The following is an 18,207-nucleotide window of genomic DNA, read 5'->3' on the forward strand; positions in this document are numbered from 1 at the left end:
TCTGACAGGAAAGGGAGGACCTTTGAGAGCCACCGGCAAGCTGTTTCTCACAGTCTAGGGTGGCACCTGAGAAGACATTTATTGTCTGGAGTTATTTTTACTACAGCATTAAATGAATAGCTATAAAATGCACGCAGGGAAAATGCAGGCACGATTGCCTCAAACACAAGATTAGGAGGAATTCTGGGTGTGGAGGGGGGCAGAAGGAAGATGGATTTGCTGCTCAGTATCCTATAGTTTTGGAGCTGGAATCTCTGTGGTGGGGGAAGAGGAGAGACTGTCTGCTTCTGACAGGTGAGTGTTAAATCAGTGATGTGCAAGTTGCTCATCACCTACAGTATCGTCTTCCCCGGGTTGTATGGAAGTCACCTTTGTAGGCAATGTGCTCGCCAGACAGGACATTAGACAATCATTTTAAAGCAAATTAATAATACATTCCAAGTTCTCCCGACTGGAGGGGTGTGGTGATGACATTGATCTGAATTAGTGACAGACAGGCTGTCATTTGGAGGGCCGGCCACACACTAGCAGTAACTGGCCACTTGCTGTAACAACCATTGTAAGGCTGCAGGCCGTATGGATTTCACCATTGTCACTTGCTACTAGGAAATACTTCTACTAAAATGCTGAGTGCTGGGAGTGCACACCTGTAATTCTAGCTACTTGGGAGGCTGACATCTTAGAATCCTAGTTCAAAGCTGGCTGGGGCAAGAAAGCCCATAAGACTAGCTTTCTACCACTTAAGCCACAACTTTACAGGCAAAAACTAGAAGTGAAGCTATGGCTAACTTGGTAGAGCAGCAGCTTTCAGAGAACAAGCTAAAAGACAATGCCCAGGCCTTGAGTTCAAGTCCCAGTACTTTCTCTCTCATTCTCTCTCTCTCTCTCTCTCTCTCTCTCTCTCTCTCTCTCTCTCTCACACACACACACACACACACACACACACTCTCTCTCTCTCTCACACACACACACACACAAATAGGGAAATATTTCCACTGCAAAACTTGATGCCGCATTGTTTAATGATTGAGAACTTGGGAAAGAGCTCGGAAGACAAACTGCCTGGATAAGAACTAATCCATTTATTGGCTATGACTTTGACTTTGCCTCTTTATGCCTCAGTTTCCTCATCTGTCAGATAGTGATAATGCCTATCCCTACTTTTTAGAATGACAATTAGGCTTAAGTGAGTTTTCTGACATATAATAATGCTGCCTGAGTGCTAGCCATTATTATTTCTTTTTATATCAGTCATTTGAAATGGCCACCACGATGCTCTTTTCCCCTGAGCTTTATCATCTGAACTTCACTAAAAAGGAAAGGAGTACACATCTACTATCACCCACTATGTTGCAACAGCCATCATTCTGTTATTAGGCGATTGCCTTTATTTTAATAGCGAGAAAGGTGGGACTCAGAGAACTTAAAACAGCACAACCCAAGTGATGTAGAGCTGGTGTGAACTTGAATGTAGTCCTCCTAATTTCAGTGCTCATGTTTCCTTCTGTGCCAAGAGGCCTCTTAGAATTTTCCAGGAATTAGTAGCAATTCAGACAGCAGAACTTCTATGTGTATATTAAGGCTAGAGTTGCCAGGAGCTAGTGGCTCATGTCTGTCATCCTAGCTACTCACAAAGCTGAGATCTGAAGATTGCATTTCGAAGCCTCCCTAGGAAGGAAACTCCACAAGACTTTCATCTCTAATCTCCTCTCTCATTCTCTCTCTCTCTCTCTCTCTCTCTCTCTCTCCCTCTCTCTCACACACACACACACACACAAACACACTCAGAAACATAGCGTGTGCCAAAATTGGAGCTGTGGTTTCCTTAGCAAAAAAGGTAAAGTAGGTAGCCTAGCCACTGAGTTCAAGCCCCAGTAACATATTCACAAAAGAAAAAACCGGGCTGGAATTTTCCCAGAATCCTGTGCTCTTGTACCCATTCCCAGAAAGGTTTTCTTCTCCTCTGTAAGCTATTTTGCTTCCTTGCTCAGCTGAGGAAAATGTCATAAAAGGAGCAGGGAAGCTTTGGAAGGCTCCTGTGATCCTCTCATTTCTACTTTCTACTTCCTCACTGAACCTTCAGTTATGACAAAGCCTACAGCCTTTTTACTTCTCTTTTCTTTTTGTGTCAGTAATTGAGCTTTGCTCACTTCAAGCTCCTCTTTTGCTCAAGTCTGGTGCTGTACCACTTGAGATGCACCTCCTCTTTTAGCGTTTTGGTAGTCAATAGGGACTAAGAGTTTCATCATTTTTCTTCCCTGGCTAGTTTGAACTGGGATCCTCAAATATCAGCCTTCTATGTAGCAAAAACTACAGTCTTGAACCTGGTCAAGCCTACTACCTAGCCAGCCTACTTTTTTAGTAAGACTACAAAAAAATATCTGTACGGTTCTTGAGAGGAGTACCATAAGGAAGAGTCAAGATTCCCTAGTGTTCTTTCTGTACTCCCCCAAAGGCCAGTCCCTTCTAGCAGGTTAGAATGTCATCATTTGGTGAATGTCTTGAACATCTTTTAGATGCAGTTCATGGCTATTTACATCTGTGAAGCTCTGAAAGTCTTTATAACTTCCCCAGGCATCATTAAGATGCAGACAACTCTAAGATTGCACAACTTGTAAATGCGCGTCAGGATGACCCTGGCTCTTTATGGAGAAACCCATAAAGTCTCCACACCTTGGCAGTTGGATGAAATATAGATTTTAAGATAACATTTTGGGAACTCATGGGAATCCACCTCATTTTGTCTGTATGCTTCAACCTTTACTTTCAATTGTGGTCCACTGCCCTTCATCCTTCATTACCACACCCTGAAATTATAGTTATTTTTAAGAACATGGACATACATTCTTATACACCAAGTTGTTTTTTTGCTTATTGTACTCCAAGCCCATGCATGCAGGAAGACAATTACTGCTCTACCTCAAGCTCACTGAGTATGCAACAAGACTTATAACTCCCAGATTCTCATCCTGTTCACACCCTGTACGTCCCAGAACTACTGTGAATGGAGAGCAAGGTATTGCAGGACATGACAGGTGAAAAATGTCTCATCAAAGGTGAGAAGTGTCAGCCAAAGAGGGAGAAATTCGGGCAAAGTTGGTTGAGATATTGAATTATTTCTTAGCTTAACTTCTTGAGTTGGGATTCTTTGGGTCTGGTGAGAAGCTATATTTTTGTAGGGATCACTTCCGTTGGTTCTGATATCCTATAGGGGAATGGATTTGTTTTCTCTATTCATTAAGGAATTAAAAGGCAGGAAAGTGTTTTATGGTAAACAGAGTAAGATTATTTGAAAATGAAAGAAAATCTATGAAAGAAAGTAGCTTTCCACCCATAGAGGGGTCTAAAGAAGAATCCAAAGGAATCCTCTTGAAAGGCACTGGCTCCTCAGGCTTCATACTGATTGCTTGAGGGCTGTGGGCTCTTTGTATTGGTTAGTAGGCACTCATGGCATGATGAGAAGAAGAAGCATTTGAGCCCAAACTCACACCATTATGGGGCGAAAAAGTCCTTGAGTGGGAGCTCAAGGCATTATGGTGATAAGGAAACAAAGAAACCACAATGGAGGTAAGTACTAGTGGCTCACGCCTGTCATCCTAGCTCCTCAGGAGGCTGGGATCTGACGATCTTGGTTTGAAGCCAGCCTCCGCAGGAAAGTCCATGAGACTCTTATCTCCAATAAGCTACTGAAAAACTGGAAGTGAAGATGTGGTTCAATGGTAGAGTGCTAGCCTTGAGCAAAAGAAGCTCAGAGACAGTCCCCAGATCCCAAGTTTAAATCTTAGCACCAGCAACAACAACATAAAAGGCAGGACACAAGTTATTAGCTATATATTACAGCCACCAGGTTTTTAATCCCTATCTACCTAGTAGTTCCCCTTTCTATTTCTCTCTCTCAGATCTAGAAAAGAAATGGAAGTTTGTAGCACATGAAGTATGGGCTAAAAGGTTTGTTTATATATTTTTAACAATTTATTTGCTCATACTTCCTATTTTTACTTATCCTTAAATAGTTGTACAAAAGGGATTCCAACAAAATATTTGGATTCTTAGCATCTCATAAAAATATAACAGAAGAAGAGGCTTGTGTGGAATTAGAGCTGGCTATGTAGTCCAAACTCATCCTTTGAATCTCCTGAGATTGGGGAGACTAAGCAATTATCCAGATGACATGGAGAGAAAGAAAGTCTGGACTAGAAGAAACCTCCCAACACTCAAGCCATGTTTTCAAATATATTATAGACTACTAAGCATCTGGAAGCAAGTGAGCCAAAGTGTAAACCATGAAGCATGTGAGGGACTCTTACCCATACAAGACACTGTGGAGGTCATCTGGCAGCATCTTCCTTCCCATGTCGGAGTCCTGCCGATGGCATCACTGGCAGGTGACTCCTGGTCTTCACTTTCCCCTTGTGCCAGGAGGATGAGTTCTTTATTATGTCTTTGAATATCTCTACAAACAAATAAATGTATTCTGGTAGAAGGTCAAATGTATCTTTGCAGCATTGACCCATAAAGAGTAAGAGTACCCAGAGTGGCCTGGTACTGGTGATAGTGATTGGTGAATCATTTTTTGATCTTCAAATGAAGACACTGACACCTATGCCATTGAATCATTGTGAAGATTAGAGATGTAGTTTGTAAAGAATCTGCCATTGTGCTTGCTTGGAAAGAGGTATCCAAACTGGAGTTATAATTGGGTTTTATCATCACAATTCCATGTTTTAAAATTATGCCTTCTGGAACAACATAGACTGTGTCTAATCCTGCAAATATTTGAAAGCAGTTAGCATGACCCTCAAAGTCTTCTCCTCGTCAGACTAAATATTCCCTGATCCCTCTGCCATTCTTCCTGCAATGCGTTTTGGATGCCTTCATTGCTTTCATTCCCTCCTATTTATCAATTCCCCCCTTTAAAATGTGGTGGCCAAATGTGATCAGTACGACCCATTCTACAGTGGAATAATTACTACCCTTGATCTGGATATTCCACATCTCCTAAAACAACCTAGATAAATGTTAGCATTCTTGGAGGCCAGATCACATAGTTGGCTCAAGGAAATCCTGATTCTGCTATCCAGAACACAAGCTATGTCTCCCAACTTTGTGTCAACTGCAGACTTGATGGGCATGATTTTTACATCTTTCGCCAAGCTGTTCATAAAGATGTTGAACTAGAAAAGGATGAAGACTGAGCTTGGAGAATCCTTATCTACATTCTGACATCCATCCAATGTCATCCATTTTGTGCCATTGTTTCACCAGTTTCCAATATATACACCTACATGTTAAAAGAAAAAAAAAAGAAAAGAAACTCAGCAAGATAGAATCATAGTTTTGAAATTGGATATAGAATTTATCTGGAGGCAAAATTCCATTCTTTTTTTCAGTGAAAACAGGTTTTTTGAAACCATAATTGGGACAACATAAACTCATAAGATTATTTCATGTCTAAATTAATATGTAATGCTTAAAAAAGTCACTGTCTATAAATGTAAAACGATAATGCATTTTCTGAATTGTTGATATTTCAAAGTGTTGTGAAATTATTCTCTGGGTATAAGGAAAGAAGACGAAACCTTGAGATTTTGTATGTGTGGGAGAGAGGTTGCCCAAGTTAAAATATAACTTTTGGGAGGCTTTTCTATCTCTGATGGAGATCTCTAAGATAAAGAGACATCTTTACAATGAGGGAGAATGTAAGGAATACTAGATAATAGCTTGCTTACTGTTTGTAGTGATTCCCAGAAAATATTCTTAGCTTTGGTAAGTGGGATGGTTGATATAGTCCTTTCTCTTATTTAACATGATTTACTGAAGAATCCATTTATGTTCTTTGTACTACCAAAGATGTTTCTTTTCCTCAATTTTGATGGTGAATGTACCCATTTATTGTGCCAAAAGTGCTCAAAGCTTGGAAGCCCACCACTCATCATCTTCCTTAAAGAGCTCATTGATCCATCCTTTTCAAAGACTTCCTTTCTGGTGTACGTGCTGTATGGCTTTCTCTTTAGTCCAGATCCTCTCTTTTTACCCAGCCCATAATTGAAGAAGTGCCTGGCATCTAAGCATTCTTTCACATTACAAAGTGAACAGACAGAATGTTAGCACTCTCAGACTGACCAGGAAATATTCTAGGAATGTTATGGTTCATTCATTCACTCTGTACTTACTGAGCTCTATGACATCCCAAGTACTGACCCAGCCATTGGAGTCATAGTAGAGAACAAATGCCTATGTAGTTCCTTCTCTAAATGTGCTTTAGGACCAAGGGAGAAACAGCGTTACTGAGATAGCCAATAACAACTGTAATGTAATAAGGCCTACGGAGAAAAAGAAAATTATTTCTATCCTTGGAGAGGTTGGGGAAGGTTTCCCTGCTTGATGTCCTGTCTGAGTGGAAGATGGAGTTAGAACAAGAATAAACATTGTGTCAGAAAACAGCCAAATCCTAAGACCTGGTGCTGAATTAGAACAAGGTCAGAATGAGGGCAGGGGAAGTCAGAAAGACAAGAAGAATCAGAGGCTGGAGTGAAGCTGGGGAAGGAAGGCGAGCCTTGGGGGTCACACAGAATGCTGTTTCTCTCTCTCTCTCTTTCTCTGTATGTGTGTGTGTGTGTAAGAGTGTGTGATCAGTGTGTGTAGGGAGCGACTGCTATTGCACTTGTATGGGAAGTAGGAAGATAGCATGACAAAGGCCAGTTAGGAACTTACTGTCCTAATAGTGGACTTTCCACCCAACAGAGAGATGGAAAAACCAGAATAGATGAAAGACACTAAGGGTAGATTTTATAGGATTTGGTGGCTCTGTATCACTATGATAGAGAAGAGGTATCCAGGGTTACCTGAGGAGGCTTCATACATTTTATATTTTTTTCATTGTAAATTTAATTGTCTAGTTTAATTGGTCCACAATCAAAGCATGGCACAATGGAAATCATTGTAAGGAGACAGACCTATTCCATACCTTGCACTGTTGTTGACAAGGTAGATAACTGTGAGACAGTGAAAAACAAATGGTGTATGTTGTACAGGTCAATGGAAAAGAGCTTCTATGGTTGTTTGCCTTATTCAGATATCTTTAAGACATGGGGAAATAAGGTTCAATCTCAAAAGGAATAACACAATTATCTTTATTGTCATTATTAGTTGAACCTAATTCTTGAAATCTTCACTTCTTACTTGGTGAATACAGTCATTGTAGTTAATGTATGTGAAAATAGAATCACATAAAACTTAAGGGTACAGACTGAGAAAGAAGGGGAAGAATGATAGAAGGAGTGACATTGATCAAGATGCATTATACCCATAATCTGACTTGTTGAATTGAAACACCTTTGTACAAGTACTTAAAGATAATAATAATACATACATACTTCTTACCTGCATGGCCACTCAGATGTAAGTCTCCATTTCCTTCCATCTCACTTCACCCAGCCACAGTATTTTCTCACATCAGGAAAACTTTCCAATAAGTGTGTACATTTGAACCTTTGGGATCTAGTGACAACATGGTTGGCTCGCAGTCTAAGCCAGGTTGCCCAGTTTCCGTCTGGACTCCTGACAAACTGTGTGGTCAGGATTTAAAAATCAGAAACCTGGGAAAGGTGCCACGTGATGGACGCAACCACCTCCAGTGCCTTATATGTTCTCACCGTCATTTAACACATAGTGCAGGAAATCCTGTGCTTTGCAGAAGAACTTCAAAGAACCACTTCTAGATCTCATGGGTAACATTTGTTTTTTCCCTTGCTAACCCCAAAGTGTAGACAGGTATATATATATTTTTTTCTTGAGTAAATTGCTAGTGACACGTCATTTTTTCCCCTCTCATCCTCAGTCCAACTGTCCTCTGTAAGTACCTCACCTATGTAGACTAAATTGTACCTGGCTATTCAGAGGTCTATTTAGTCTGTTTAGTATTCTTGCCTCTCCTTCCTTCATTTCTTCCTTCGTTTCTTTCTTTCTTTCTTTCTTTCTTTCTTTCTTTCTTTCTTTCTTTCTTTCTTTCTTTCTTTCTTTCTTTCTTTCTTTCTTTCTTTCTTTCTTTCTTTCTTTCTCTTTCTCCCTTTCCCTTTCCTTCCCTCCCTCCCTTCCTTCCTTCCTTCCTTCCTTCCTTCCTTCCTTCCTTCCTTCCTCCCTCCCTCCCTCCTTCCTTCTTTCCCTTCCTCCCTCCTTCCCTTCTTCCTTCCTTTCTTTCTTCCTTCTTTCCTTCCTCCCTTTCCTCTCTCCATCCTTTTCTCCTTTCCTTCCCTTTCTTTCCTTCCCCCTCCTTTCCTCTCTCCTTCCCTCTCTCCCTCCTCCCTGTTTTTGATGGTACTGGAGTTTGCACTTAGACTGAATTCTAGCAAACTGCATTCCCAGTTGCTAGACAGGTGCTCTACCACTTAGGCCCATGCCTCCAGTCCTTTTTCTGGTCTAGTTTTTGTTGTTGTTTTGTTTTGTTTTCAGATTAGAGCCTCATCATTTCGTCTTGGCTAGCCTGGTAACATATCCCTCTACCTACAACTTTCCCTACAGCCGGGATTCATTTTAAACATGCACTACCACACCCCTGGTTTGTTGGTTGAAATGAAATTTAGCTAACTTTTTGCTTGAGCCTTTAACTGTGTCTTTCCCATTTGTAATTGGGGTTACAAACATGAGCTATAATGCCTAAATTGTAGAATCTCTTTCTTCACTAAGTTCTGAATTTTCTTTCTCAAATTTTTCCCTCATTGCATCCATCAGCTATCTTCTACCTCAGTATGTGCTCCTTCTTTGTGTAAGGTTGTATAATAAGAACTGCCATGTTTGTATGTGTGTGTGTGTGAGAGAGAGAGAGATAGAGAGAGTGTGTGAATGAGTGTGAGTGTGTGTATGAATACTTGTTGGTATCAGGACTTAAACTCAGTGCCTAGAGCACTCGGTGCTTTCCTACTTGAGCAATGCCTCCAGTTCTAGCTTTTTGCTCATTAATTGGACATAAGAGTCTCTCAAATTTGTCTTCCCTGGCTGGCTTTGGACTGTGATCCTCAGATCTCAGCCTCTCAAATAGCTAGGATTATAGGTGTGAGCTATCCTTTATACTAAATTTTATCTTGCATGTATCAGCAGATTTTCTTAATTTAAAGAAAAAGCTCTTCCCCAGTACAAGTCATCGGAAATGACCACATGGTATTAGGCCTGAGTCAAGTGCTTCACTTGTTCCTTTTCTCGTTTACTCACATGGTGTGTAGAGTAGAGTGGGTGAAGACATCCTGCAGTCTCGAGGAAAAGACAGTGGGGGAGGGGGGAGGCTGGGAAGGGATGTGAAGGGTAAACAAAGGAGGAGGCTGCAATGCTTGGTAAGAAATGTACGCATTATCCTGCCCATGTAACTGTAACTCCTCTGTACAGTATGTTCACAAATAAAATTAAATTAAATTAAAAAAAAAAAAAAGACAGTGAACAAGCAAGTCTCTCTCTGGTAGTGTATATTCCCTGCAATTCTGGAAACTCAGCGGAATATTAACCAGGGTTGTATTGGATCCCTGAGGTCCTGTCATCCATCTGGACATGGATTGCTGAGTGTCCAGATCACAATTTGGAATCGTTTCCTGAAAAAAGAAAAAAAAGATTAGCAATTGGCCACTCTGATAGGACTGAAAGAGGGGTGAAAAGCAAACAAAACCAAATCCAATGTGCTCATTACTTAAGGCAGAACTGAATTCACTAACTCACAGTATTAAGCACTTAACACAAAAGTAAGGGTGAACTGATATTTTTCATGTCCTTATAGCTCTAAGTTACAACAAGACAAATGGGTCCAAGTTTTGCCAGAAGACATAACTCTGTTTAATTGACGTGACCAGATTCCCAGTTTTGGCCATTGAGAAATGGGACATAGAATGAAACATTGATTCCTTTTGACCTCTTGCTTTTGTCTCCTCTGGGCAGAATATTGCGATGCATAATACAGTTGGTGGGGCCATGACCGGGCCTGGAACTCATCAGCTGGGCAATACCCGGATGCCCAACCACGACACCAGCGTTGTCATTCAGCAAGCCATGCCTTCGCCTCAGTCCAGCTCGGTCATCACGCAGGCACCTTCTACCAACCGCCAAATTGGGTAAGGAGACCTCCTCAGCTGTTTCTGGGTCCTGGCTGGAGCTAAAGGAAGCTTCTGAACTTTCTCTGAGTTGCTGGTGCTTAGATTCTTTGGGTTTTACTGTCTCCTGATTTTGCTGTCCAGATTCATTCATCTTCCTGGCTGGTGTGACATGGCTAAGAGCACACAGTGATGCATTTGTCAAGAGAAGGGCCAGCGAGTCTTGGATTGATGGGAACTGTTTTGAACGTGGGTTTGAGAGGGAAAACAAGTTATTCAGTGGCCACAGTTCTTCAAATGAGATTTGTGACCTTGTAGATGGTTGAAAGCAAATTTGTGGCTGTCAGAGAGAGCAGGATATCTTGGTGATGGTAAAGGAAAGTTCCATCAGCCAGACTTCCTCTTCAACTGGGTATTCCCCGTGCTCCCCATCTTTCTGGGGGAGCTTCTCAGCCAGTCACCTGTGTCCCTGTGTAGTTCTACTGACCTCTTTCCTCCGATCCTTTTCCTATACTTCTATTCCTTGCTAATAATACCTTCTTATGAATGCTCCTTGTCTTCAGGAATCCCTACTCACTCCTGCAAAGATTTATTCCTCCCATCTATGTAATATTGAAAAAAAATGGTAGAAGCATTCTATCACTGGAGCCTTGACACCTTGTATCAGGTGATGGAAATTGCCCTTGCCTCGTGTATCATGTGATTATTCTAGCCTTTAGCTAGATGATATGGTTTTCCCCTTAGCATTATGGGCATTAGCCAGCAGCATCTTAGAAACAAAGATCCTCCAGCCCAGCTTCTTCATCTCCAGAATGATGATACAGTCCTTTCTTCTCAACTTTGAAAGAGAAAAGATGAAATAATACATGAAACATAGATGAATAATAAAACAGGGATTCTTGGGAAGACAGGGCAATAATGTAAGCCAGAGAGCTATGACAAATGTATACTGCTGACCACTAGTGCCTCTATTTTCCCCAAACTGTCGGCTTAGAATAAGAAGCAAGGCCAGGCACTGGTGGCTCACACCTGTAATCCTAGCCAGTCAGGAGGCTGAGACCTGAGGATTGTAGTTCTAAGCAAGCAGGAACAGGAAAGTCTGTGAGGCTCTTATCTCTAAATAACTAGCAGAAGGTTGGAAGTAAGTGGGAGAGTACCAGCCTTGAGTGGAATAAAAATAGCAAGAATTCAAGGCCTTGAGTTCAAGCCACAGTACTGGTATAAACAAACAAACAGATACATAGGATCAGGGCTTTGCTGTGTTTGAAGTATTCATCAGAATTCAGCTTGAATTTTCAGTTGACTATGGGAAATTATGATGTGCTCAAATATTTAGAAACTGTTTCACAAACTGTCAATAGTTTTGTCTTTGTTTTGAATTCATGAATTCCAAGCAAGAACCGAAGGCACAGTTTTCACTTTATTCTTCTTCAGAAAGCTCTAGAATGGGGGGTCTCTCATTTCTCACATCTCTTGGCTCATCAGGTTGGGTTGTAACACCCAAAGAAGCAAGTGCTATAGGTAATGACTATGTTGTGAGCTTACCATGGGCATATTTGATTTTCCATTTAAGAATCAGAAAATTAAGGTGGCCATCTGGATTCTAGACTTTGTTTAAACAATGACAAATATTAGCAAGTACCTCTGGTAAAGATTTCTTTGCTCTCAAGAGACACAGACAACAACTGTTGCTGTTATGGAAAGCCAGGGCCCTGCTCTGAGGGTGGGGTTGGTCCTTTAAAGACAGCATCTAAATCTCTAGAAACGCCTTCACTCTAGGGGACTGACTGAGGGTAGGCAATTCTCAGTTAGGCCAGCTAATTGTAATCATTTTATTTTTCTTCCAAGGGGAAAAACATAAAATGTGGTAGAGTTTACTAGCAGTTTTACAGCATTCCTCCCCCCTGCAGCTCCACTGCCTGCCCCTTTGTGCCCTTACCCACCATCCTCTTGGAGTCCATTGTTAACACAACACTGGCTTTCATGAAGCAATGCTTTAAAAGGCTAGCACTAAATTTTAAGATGGGTGTTGATTCTTTCAATAATTTACCCAGATAGCCCCTAACTATACATTCTGGTAACATTGATAGGCTCTGTCACTGTGCCTGGATAGAGGAGGGGTGTTTCTCTTGTGTGACCTTCCAATGCACTCCCCGTGTGCATGCCCTCTTCCCATTCATTCCCCCTCTTGGAGTGTTGTATATCTCCCCTGGTGTGTTCTAGGAGATAATTGTCACTTTTAGCACTCTGTCCCATTGCCAAGCTGGAAGGGAGGCTATTTCTTTTCTCCAGATCCTCCCTGTTGTGCTTACTATGTTGATTCAAACCCACACATCCTGTCATTTCCATGTTGTGCCCTGTGACCCATCCAAAACCTGCCTGGATGATCGCCGGGCTCAGCGAGAACCAACACAGCCCATCTCACCAGTGGATTCAGTCTGAAACTCTAGGTGGTAGCATTTAGGGATGGTTGACTCTTTTATTTCTCTCAGCAAAGAGGAAATGAGTACTTACTTGAACACATGAGTTCCCTCTGGAGACTGTGTCTTTAAATGAACATTTGAAATTGCATAGTATTTTTTTAAAGTGTGTGTGTGTGTGTGTGTGTGTGTGTAGTGAGGCTGCACAGAACCATATTGTAGTAATATTCTGATTTTTATCACAACCTCAAATATTTAAGTGTCAAAATCTGGCCAAGCCACCTGCAAATGTTTGCCATGGCTACTGGCCAAGCAAAACAGCAAACAGCAATGAAAGTCTTCATTCAAGCTCAGTGCTTAAGCTTTATCCAGCCAGAGAGGCTGGGACCCACCTGTGCCCACGCTCAGTGCTTTTGTGCTGCAGCTTGTGGAGTGTGTTCATGACTCCTGGCTCCTCTGCTTCCCTTTCCCCTTCTGCCAGCACAGAGCTTCTGCAGCCATCCCTCACCTTTTCTTCCTCCTGCTTTCATATTAGAAAGCTTCTGCTTCAAAGCTTGAAAGTATTGGAAGTGATTGTTCACATAGAGGACTGGAAAATGGAAGTGGTGCCAATTATCAGGGAAAGCTTTGAGTTCCAAAGCTATGCATCCTTGCAAGCATAAGATCCTTTAAATCTTTTTATGTATGTATGTATGTATATATGTATGTATGTATGTATGTATGTATCTATCTATCTGTCTGTCTGTCTGTCTGTCTGTCTGTCTGTCTATCTATGTGGTGCTGGGTACTGTAGCTTGAACTCAGAGCCTGGGCACTGTCCTTTAGATTTTTCACTCAAGTCTGGGGCCCTACCACCTGAGCCACATCTCCACTTCTAGGTTTTTGGTGATTAACTGGAGATAAAGAGTCCTGCAAATATTTTTTCCCTGTTTGGCTTCAAACCTTAATCCTTAGATCTCAGTCTCTTGAGTATCTAGGACTAGAAGCCTGAGCCACTCAGTGCCTAGTAAGCAAGCATTTGATTTTTATTCTTTTGAGTCACAGGAAACCAAGAGGAGTGAAAATGCAAAAATCCAAAAAATTACATTAGCAGCATATGTAACTTTTATTCTGTAGCGTAACAACTCACAGTACATGCTGTGCTCAGTTCTGTAAGAGCAGTGCTATTATCTCAATAGAAACTGGAGGTAGGTATAAATATCCCAAATTGCATTTGTGTGGTTAGGCAGGCTAGAAAAACACACAGCTCCAGGGAGTGTGGGAGGCATCCCCAAACTAGTGACTACTTGTGCTCCGTCAAACTGGCAGACGCTCTGTCGGGAAGAGTGTCCTTGGCTGATGGATGGGGAGCATTTTGGGAGATAAGTTTCCCAGATGGGGGGAAAAAAAGTGAGCCATGGGCTGTGGGAAGACAAGAGAAACAGAAAACAAGCATGTGTTAAATAGAGATGAAATCAATTCAGCCTTGAACCAAGTATGTGGTAGATTGCAAACAATATCTCTAGTCACTTTTATTAGATATCATGTAACAAGCTCATTAATTCAGGATCAAGTCAGGAAAGCCTGAGAAAAATGGTAGATGAGCAGGTAATGGAAGTATAAATCCTCCCTCTCTTTATCTCACTTATTGTATGAGACGTTTTTGATATTTGTAGGAGCCAGTGATTAGTTAGAATATTAATAGACCCAAGCTTTCCTAAAGAAGGGGATTTCTCCTCATAGGATAAGTTATAATGGATAATTCATGCTCAGTAGTTCCCTAATTGAGCAAGGAACGTTATATGGAATATGGAACTATACAATATTAGATAGCAATACAGGGTTTTGACAGGTTCTGGGAGGCATTGCCAATGTGTATGACTGTGGGTGGGAGGAGGGGAGAGAGACAGACAGGCAGACAGACAAACAGAGACAGAGAGTACTGTGGTTGAACTCAGGGCCTCTCACTCTCACTTGGCATTTTTTGCTCAAGGTTGGTGCTTTACCACTTGAACCATACTGCCACTTCCAGCTTTTTGTGAGATCCTTGACACAGCGTGTCACATAGAACATCTTACGTAGCTCCGTGGACATGACCAAGGAAGATACACAAGCAAACCAAGGACGCAAAACAAAAATGCGCAGAAAAGCTTAATGCATCTCAAGACTCATGGTTTCCAAATTAAGGAGAGTTGCAAGGCTTTGCTGTGTGGCTTAGAGTTGTCATTCAAAGTGTCACTACAAAGGGAATATTAGTAGGTTTGAGGAGTTTGTGTCATTGGCGCTCTAGGGGAAACTAAGTGAGGCAGATCAGCAAATGATGCAGTGAAGATCTAAATCATAAAGCAGTCCAAGGAAGTGTTTGCTCTGTATATTGTAGAATTATTAAGAATTTTCCTAAATATCTCAGCTACCGTGAGCATGGCTAAGGCTGTCACTGTCCCTCACAAGCTAATTCTGGAAGCCTCCATGCCAGCTCTTCCCTGCTGGAGGCAGGGAAGGTAGCTCTCAGATTGTCACACTGCCCCTCAGCCCTTGGCCAGGACAACTTGAAGCCCACTTGGAGTAATTCAGACCAGAAGCCATTATTTCCTGCTTTGTGTTTCACTGAATATCACAGCTATGAACATAGCTTTATTGTTAGAAAGCTGCTGGATCTTTCACAGCCCTGAGAACATTTATGAGGGCCCTTCAGGGGGATGCTTTCTGGGAGGGTTGACAGACTTAGCCATATGGCTCCCGTTAAATCCCATGCAGAGCCCTGAGAAATTACCTCTGACAAGGGGGCCAGCAGCCTTCCCCTCACAGTTTTATGTGTGGAACGAAACATTAAGTACCGATAGTTGAGGAAATATAATGTTTCTCAACATTCAAAAGTTGTAACACCACGTGGTATTGTGGCCAGATGAAGGAGGTAGAGTCAGAACACAGGAGCACATGGCTGGGTAGCCCCCAAACTGAAAAATACCCCTTCTCTCCTCTCCAAACCTGGCTAGTGCCTCTCACTCCTCAGGCAAGCCGTGTGTCTTGGTGTCTCCACTTCTCTTGGCAGAAGAAATCTGCAGTCATTCCTAGAGGGCTCAAGCCCTTTGTTAGAAAAGCCTTTGAGTAGGAGACTAATACTGAAGAAAAGGGAAGAAGTTAATGTTTATCCCATACTCCCTGTGTGATGGGTAGCCTTTGCATGGTATTTCCTACAATTTTCCAGTGGCTGGGAGGGGTATAGATTCCTTCCACCTTCCCCTGTATTGCTCCAAGAAGAGAAGTAACTTATTCCAAGTCACCAGCCAATGACATAAGCAAGATCTCTGAATGGAGGTCTGGTGGACTCCAGAATACAAGGTTCCTCCATGCTCCTGACCCTATGACATTAGTTCCAAGGAGAACACATAGTGTGTCTGAGATGAGAGAATCATCCTTGGTCTATCTTGTCATAGGGTGAATAGCATCTGTTCATTCATCCATCTACAGAGTGGCCCAGAGCAGTGGTGCTTACACAGAGGGCTAACAGCTTGCCTCAATCCTTCAATATATGCTAGAGTTCCCAGGTCTTCAGAGACAGAGACCAGAGAATGTTTTAAGTGCATGAAAGCATAGAGTGGGTTGTGTCTGGGACATCTTTGGGCGAAAGGCCCATGCATAAGAAATATGAAGTTACCACAAAGAAGAGACTATCTTATCTGCAATATTTACTTTACCGCCATTGGGCTGCTTGACTTGAAAGAAGGCCCCAACTTCTACCCAAGCACGGTAGAATATCCAGATTGTTTCATCTCCTACAGGCATAAGTGACTTTGTTTATATCCTTTTCTTAGAGGAAAATTGTATTTCTGGACTTTAATAAGCAGAAGTCTGGCTCACAGAGTTTCCCAAAACTTCTGAGTAAGTTATCTCTATGTGCAATACACTCACCAGTTTGGAACAGATGGGCAGAGATGAAGGTCTGTTTTGAGAATAAATCACCAGCTTAGTCTATGCCTACAGTAAATCAGGACTTTTGGACAATCTTTGAGAAGATATGCCTGGAAAGCAGAAGTTTGCTGAGCATTCTACGTCTGGCCAGAGGAGAGGTAGAAATGTTCAGGTCATGGGTTAAGAGATCCTGGGTTCTAAAGAGTTCAGATTCTGTCATTAAAAAGATTTGCGGACGTAGCCAAGTACTCAGCTTCCCTTGGTCCATACGTGAAGTGGTTGGTCAATCTCAGCCCAGAATTCTCATTCAGTGCCTCTTTGTTACTTCATATTTATGTTCTCTTTTGGTTTGCTTTCTTTTAGGAGCCGAGTTTAGCTGGAACCCTAGATTATTTGAGCTCCAGGATGTATTTCTATCTCCTGGAGGGTGAGGACAGGATAGAACCTGGGGATGACTGGAAGAGCAAGAGAAGGGCCTTGGCCTAGGAAGCTGGAAATACCTGAAAACAATCTCTTCTCTTTGTGAAGTGCTTTGTTTCCAAGATAGAGTTCCTATTACCATTTATTAAGACAGCATGAGAGCTTCCATTACATGGGAATTAATATATACAGATTTTTACATTGGAATAAAGTGAGGTTTAGAGGATAAATGACTCACTCTAGGTCTCTGAATAGTGTCCAGGGCCAGGCCACCTATGCCACATGGCCCCACAGGTAAAAAACTAACTTGGCTGTTAAGTTTTTTCACCTGTAAAATGGGAAGGTTATACCAGGAAACCCTCCAAGCCTTTTTCTAGCACTATAATGCTAGTGATTTTTTACCACATTTAATTCTAAAAATGTGCTTGTAAGGAAGAAATCTCAAAACAATGGAAGATGTAACATAAATCTGATGCAAGAGACCTGGACAATGAAGTTTACCAAATAGCTCACTGGGAAAATACAGTCACTTCTCTGGCTTGATTGTTGAGGGGTTCCTTTGTAATGGAACTGAAACATAGAGCTTCAGGTTATATTATCATTGTGTGCCTTTAGACAGGTAAACGTTGTAAAAGGTGCGAGTAATAAAGCATTTGGGTTTGAGGGTATAATTTTAAATGCAATGATGACTACACTTTCTGTACTTATCAGAGTTCCTCCTCAGGCTTGGCTCTCTACTTCTTGTTTGTTGGGCTAGAATCATGAATGACATCTAACAGATCCATGTGGCTAACTAATATGGTATTTAGATAGTCTTGCAACAAAAGGCCAGCCATTCATTGAAGAAGAACACAAAGGATATTGCATGGAAAATGATGTGTTTGCGCACATGTGCGTGTGTATGAGTGTGTGTGTGCACGTGCGTGCGTGTGTGTTGCTCTGTAGGCTGAGTATGTTACAGGAAATGAACCTAATAAAGCTGAACTGGTAATTTGGAACTAGACACTTTGAGGTTTTGGAGCTTGACTATGTTCCTGCAACAGGGCAATACCCAGTGGACATTGCAGATTATTGGAGTTTTTTATTCCATAATAATATATAATTTATAAAGTGTGAGTAACTCTTGCCTGAACTGACTGAATGATAGGATCTCAGTTAAGAGAAATGCTCGTCTAGGAATTTGAGACAGCCTCATTGTACATATAGTCATGTAAGTGGATATTTTGGGATTTAGAGCATAATTCATTTAATATCTTCTCTCAATCTCTTGGTGTGTGTGTGTGTGTGTGTGTGTGTGTGTGTGTGAGTGTGCGCGTGCGCACTCACACACTTGTATTAGGGCTTGAATTCATAGCCTAAGCACTGCCCTTAGCTTTTTTACTCAAGGTTGGAACTCAATCATTGGC

At 41.7% G+C, this 18,207-nt stretch overlaps 1 protein-coding gene across 1 annotated transcript in view; it reads left to right on the forward strand.

The window, feature by feature from the left end:
• Positions 1–18,207, forward strand: part of Creb5 (cAMP responsive element binding protein 5) — a 434,800-nt gene that overhangs the window by 153,554 nt on the left and 263,039 nt on the right. Inside the window, exon 5 of the mRNA XM_042685053.1 lies at positions 9,919–10,091. Within this exon, the coding sequence (XP_042540987.1) occupies positions 9,919–10,091 (173 nt within the window). The remainder of the gene's footprint in view (positions 1–9,918; positions 10,092–18,207) is intronic.

This window comes from Dipodomys spectabilis, unplaced genomic scaffold (genome assembly GCF_019054845.1).
Source record: "Dipodomys spectabilis isolate Male_0828 unplaced genomic scaffold, ASM1905484v1 ptg000092l, whole genome shotgun sequence".
In the NCBI taxonomy this organism is placed as follows: Eukaryota; Metazoa; Chordata; class Mammalia; order Rodentia; family Heteromyidae; genus Dipodomys; species Dipodomys spectabilis.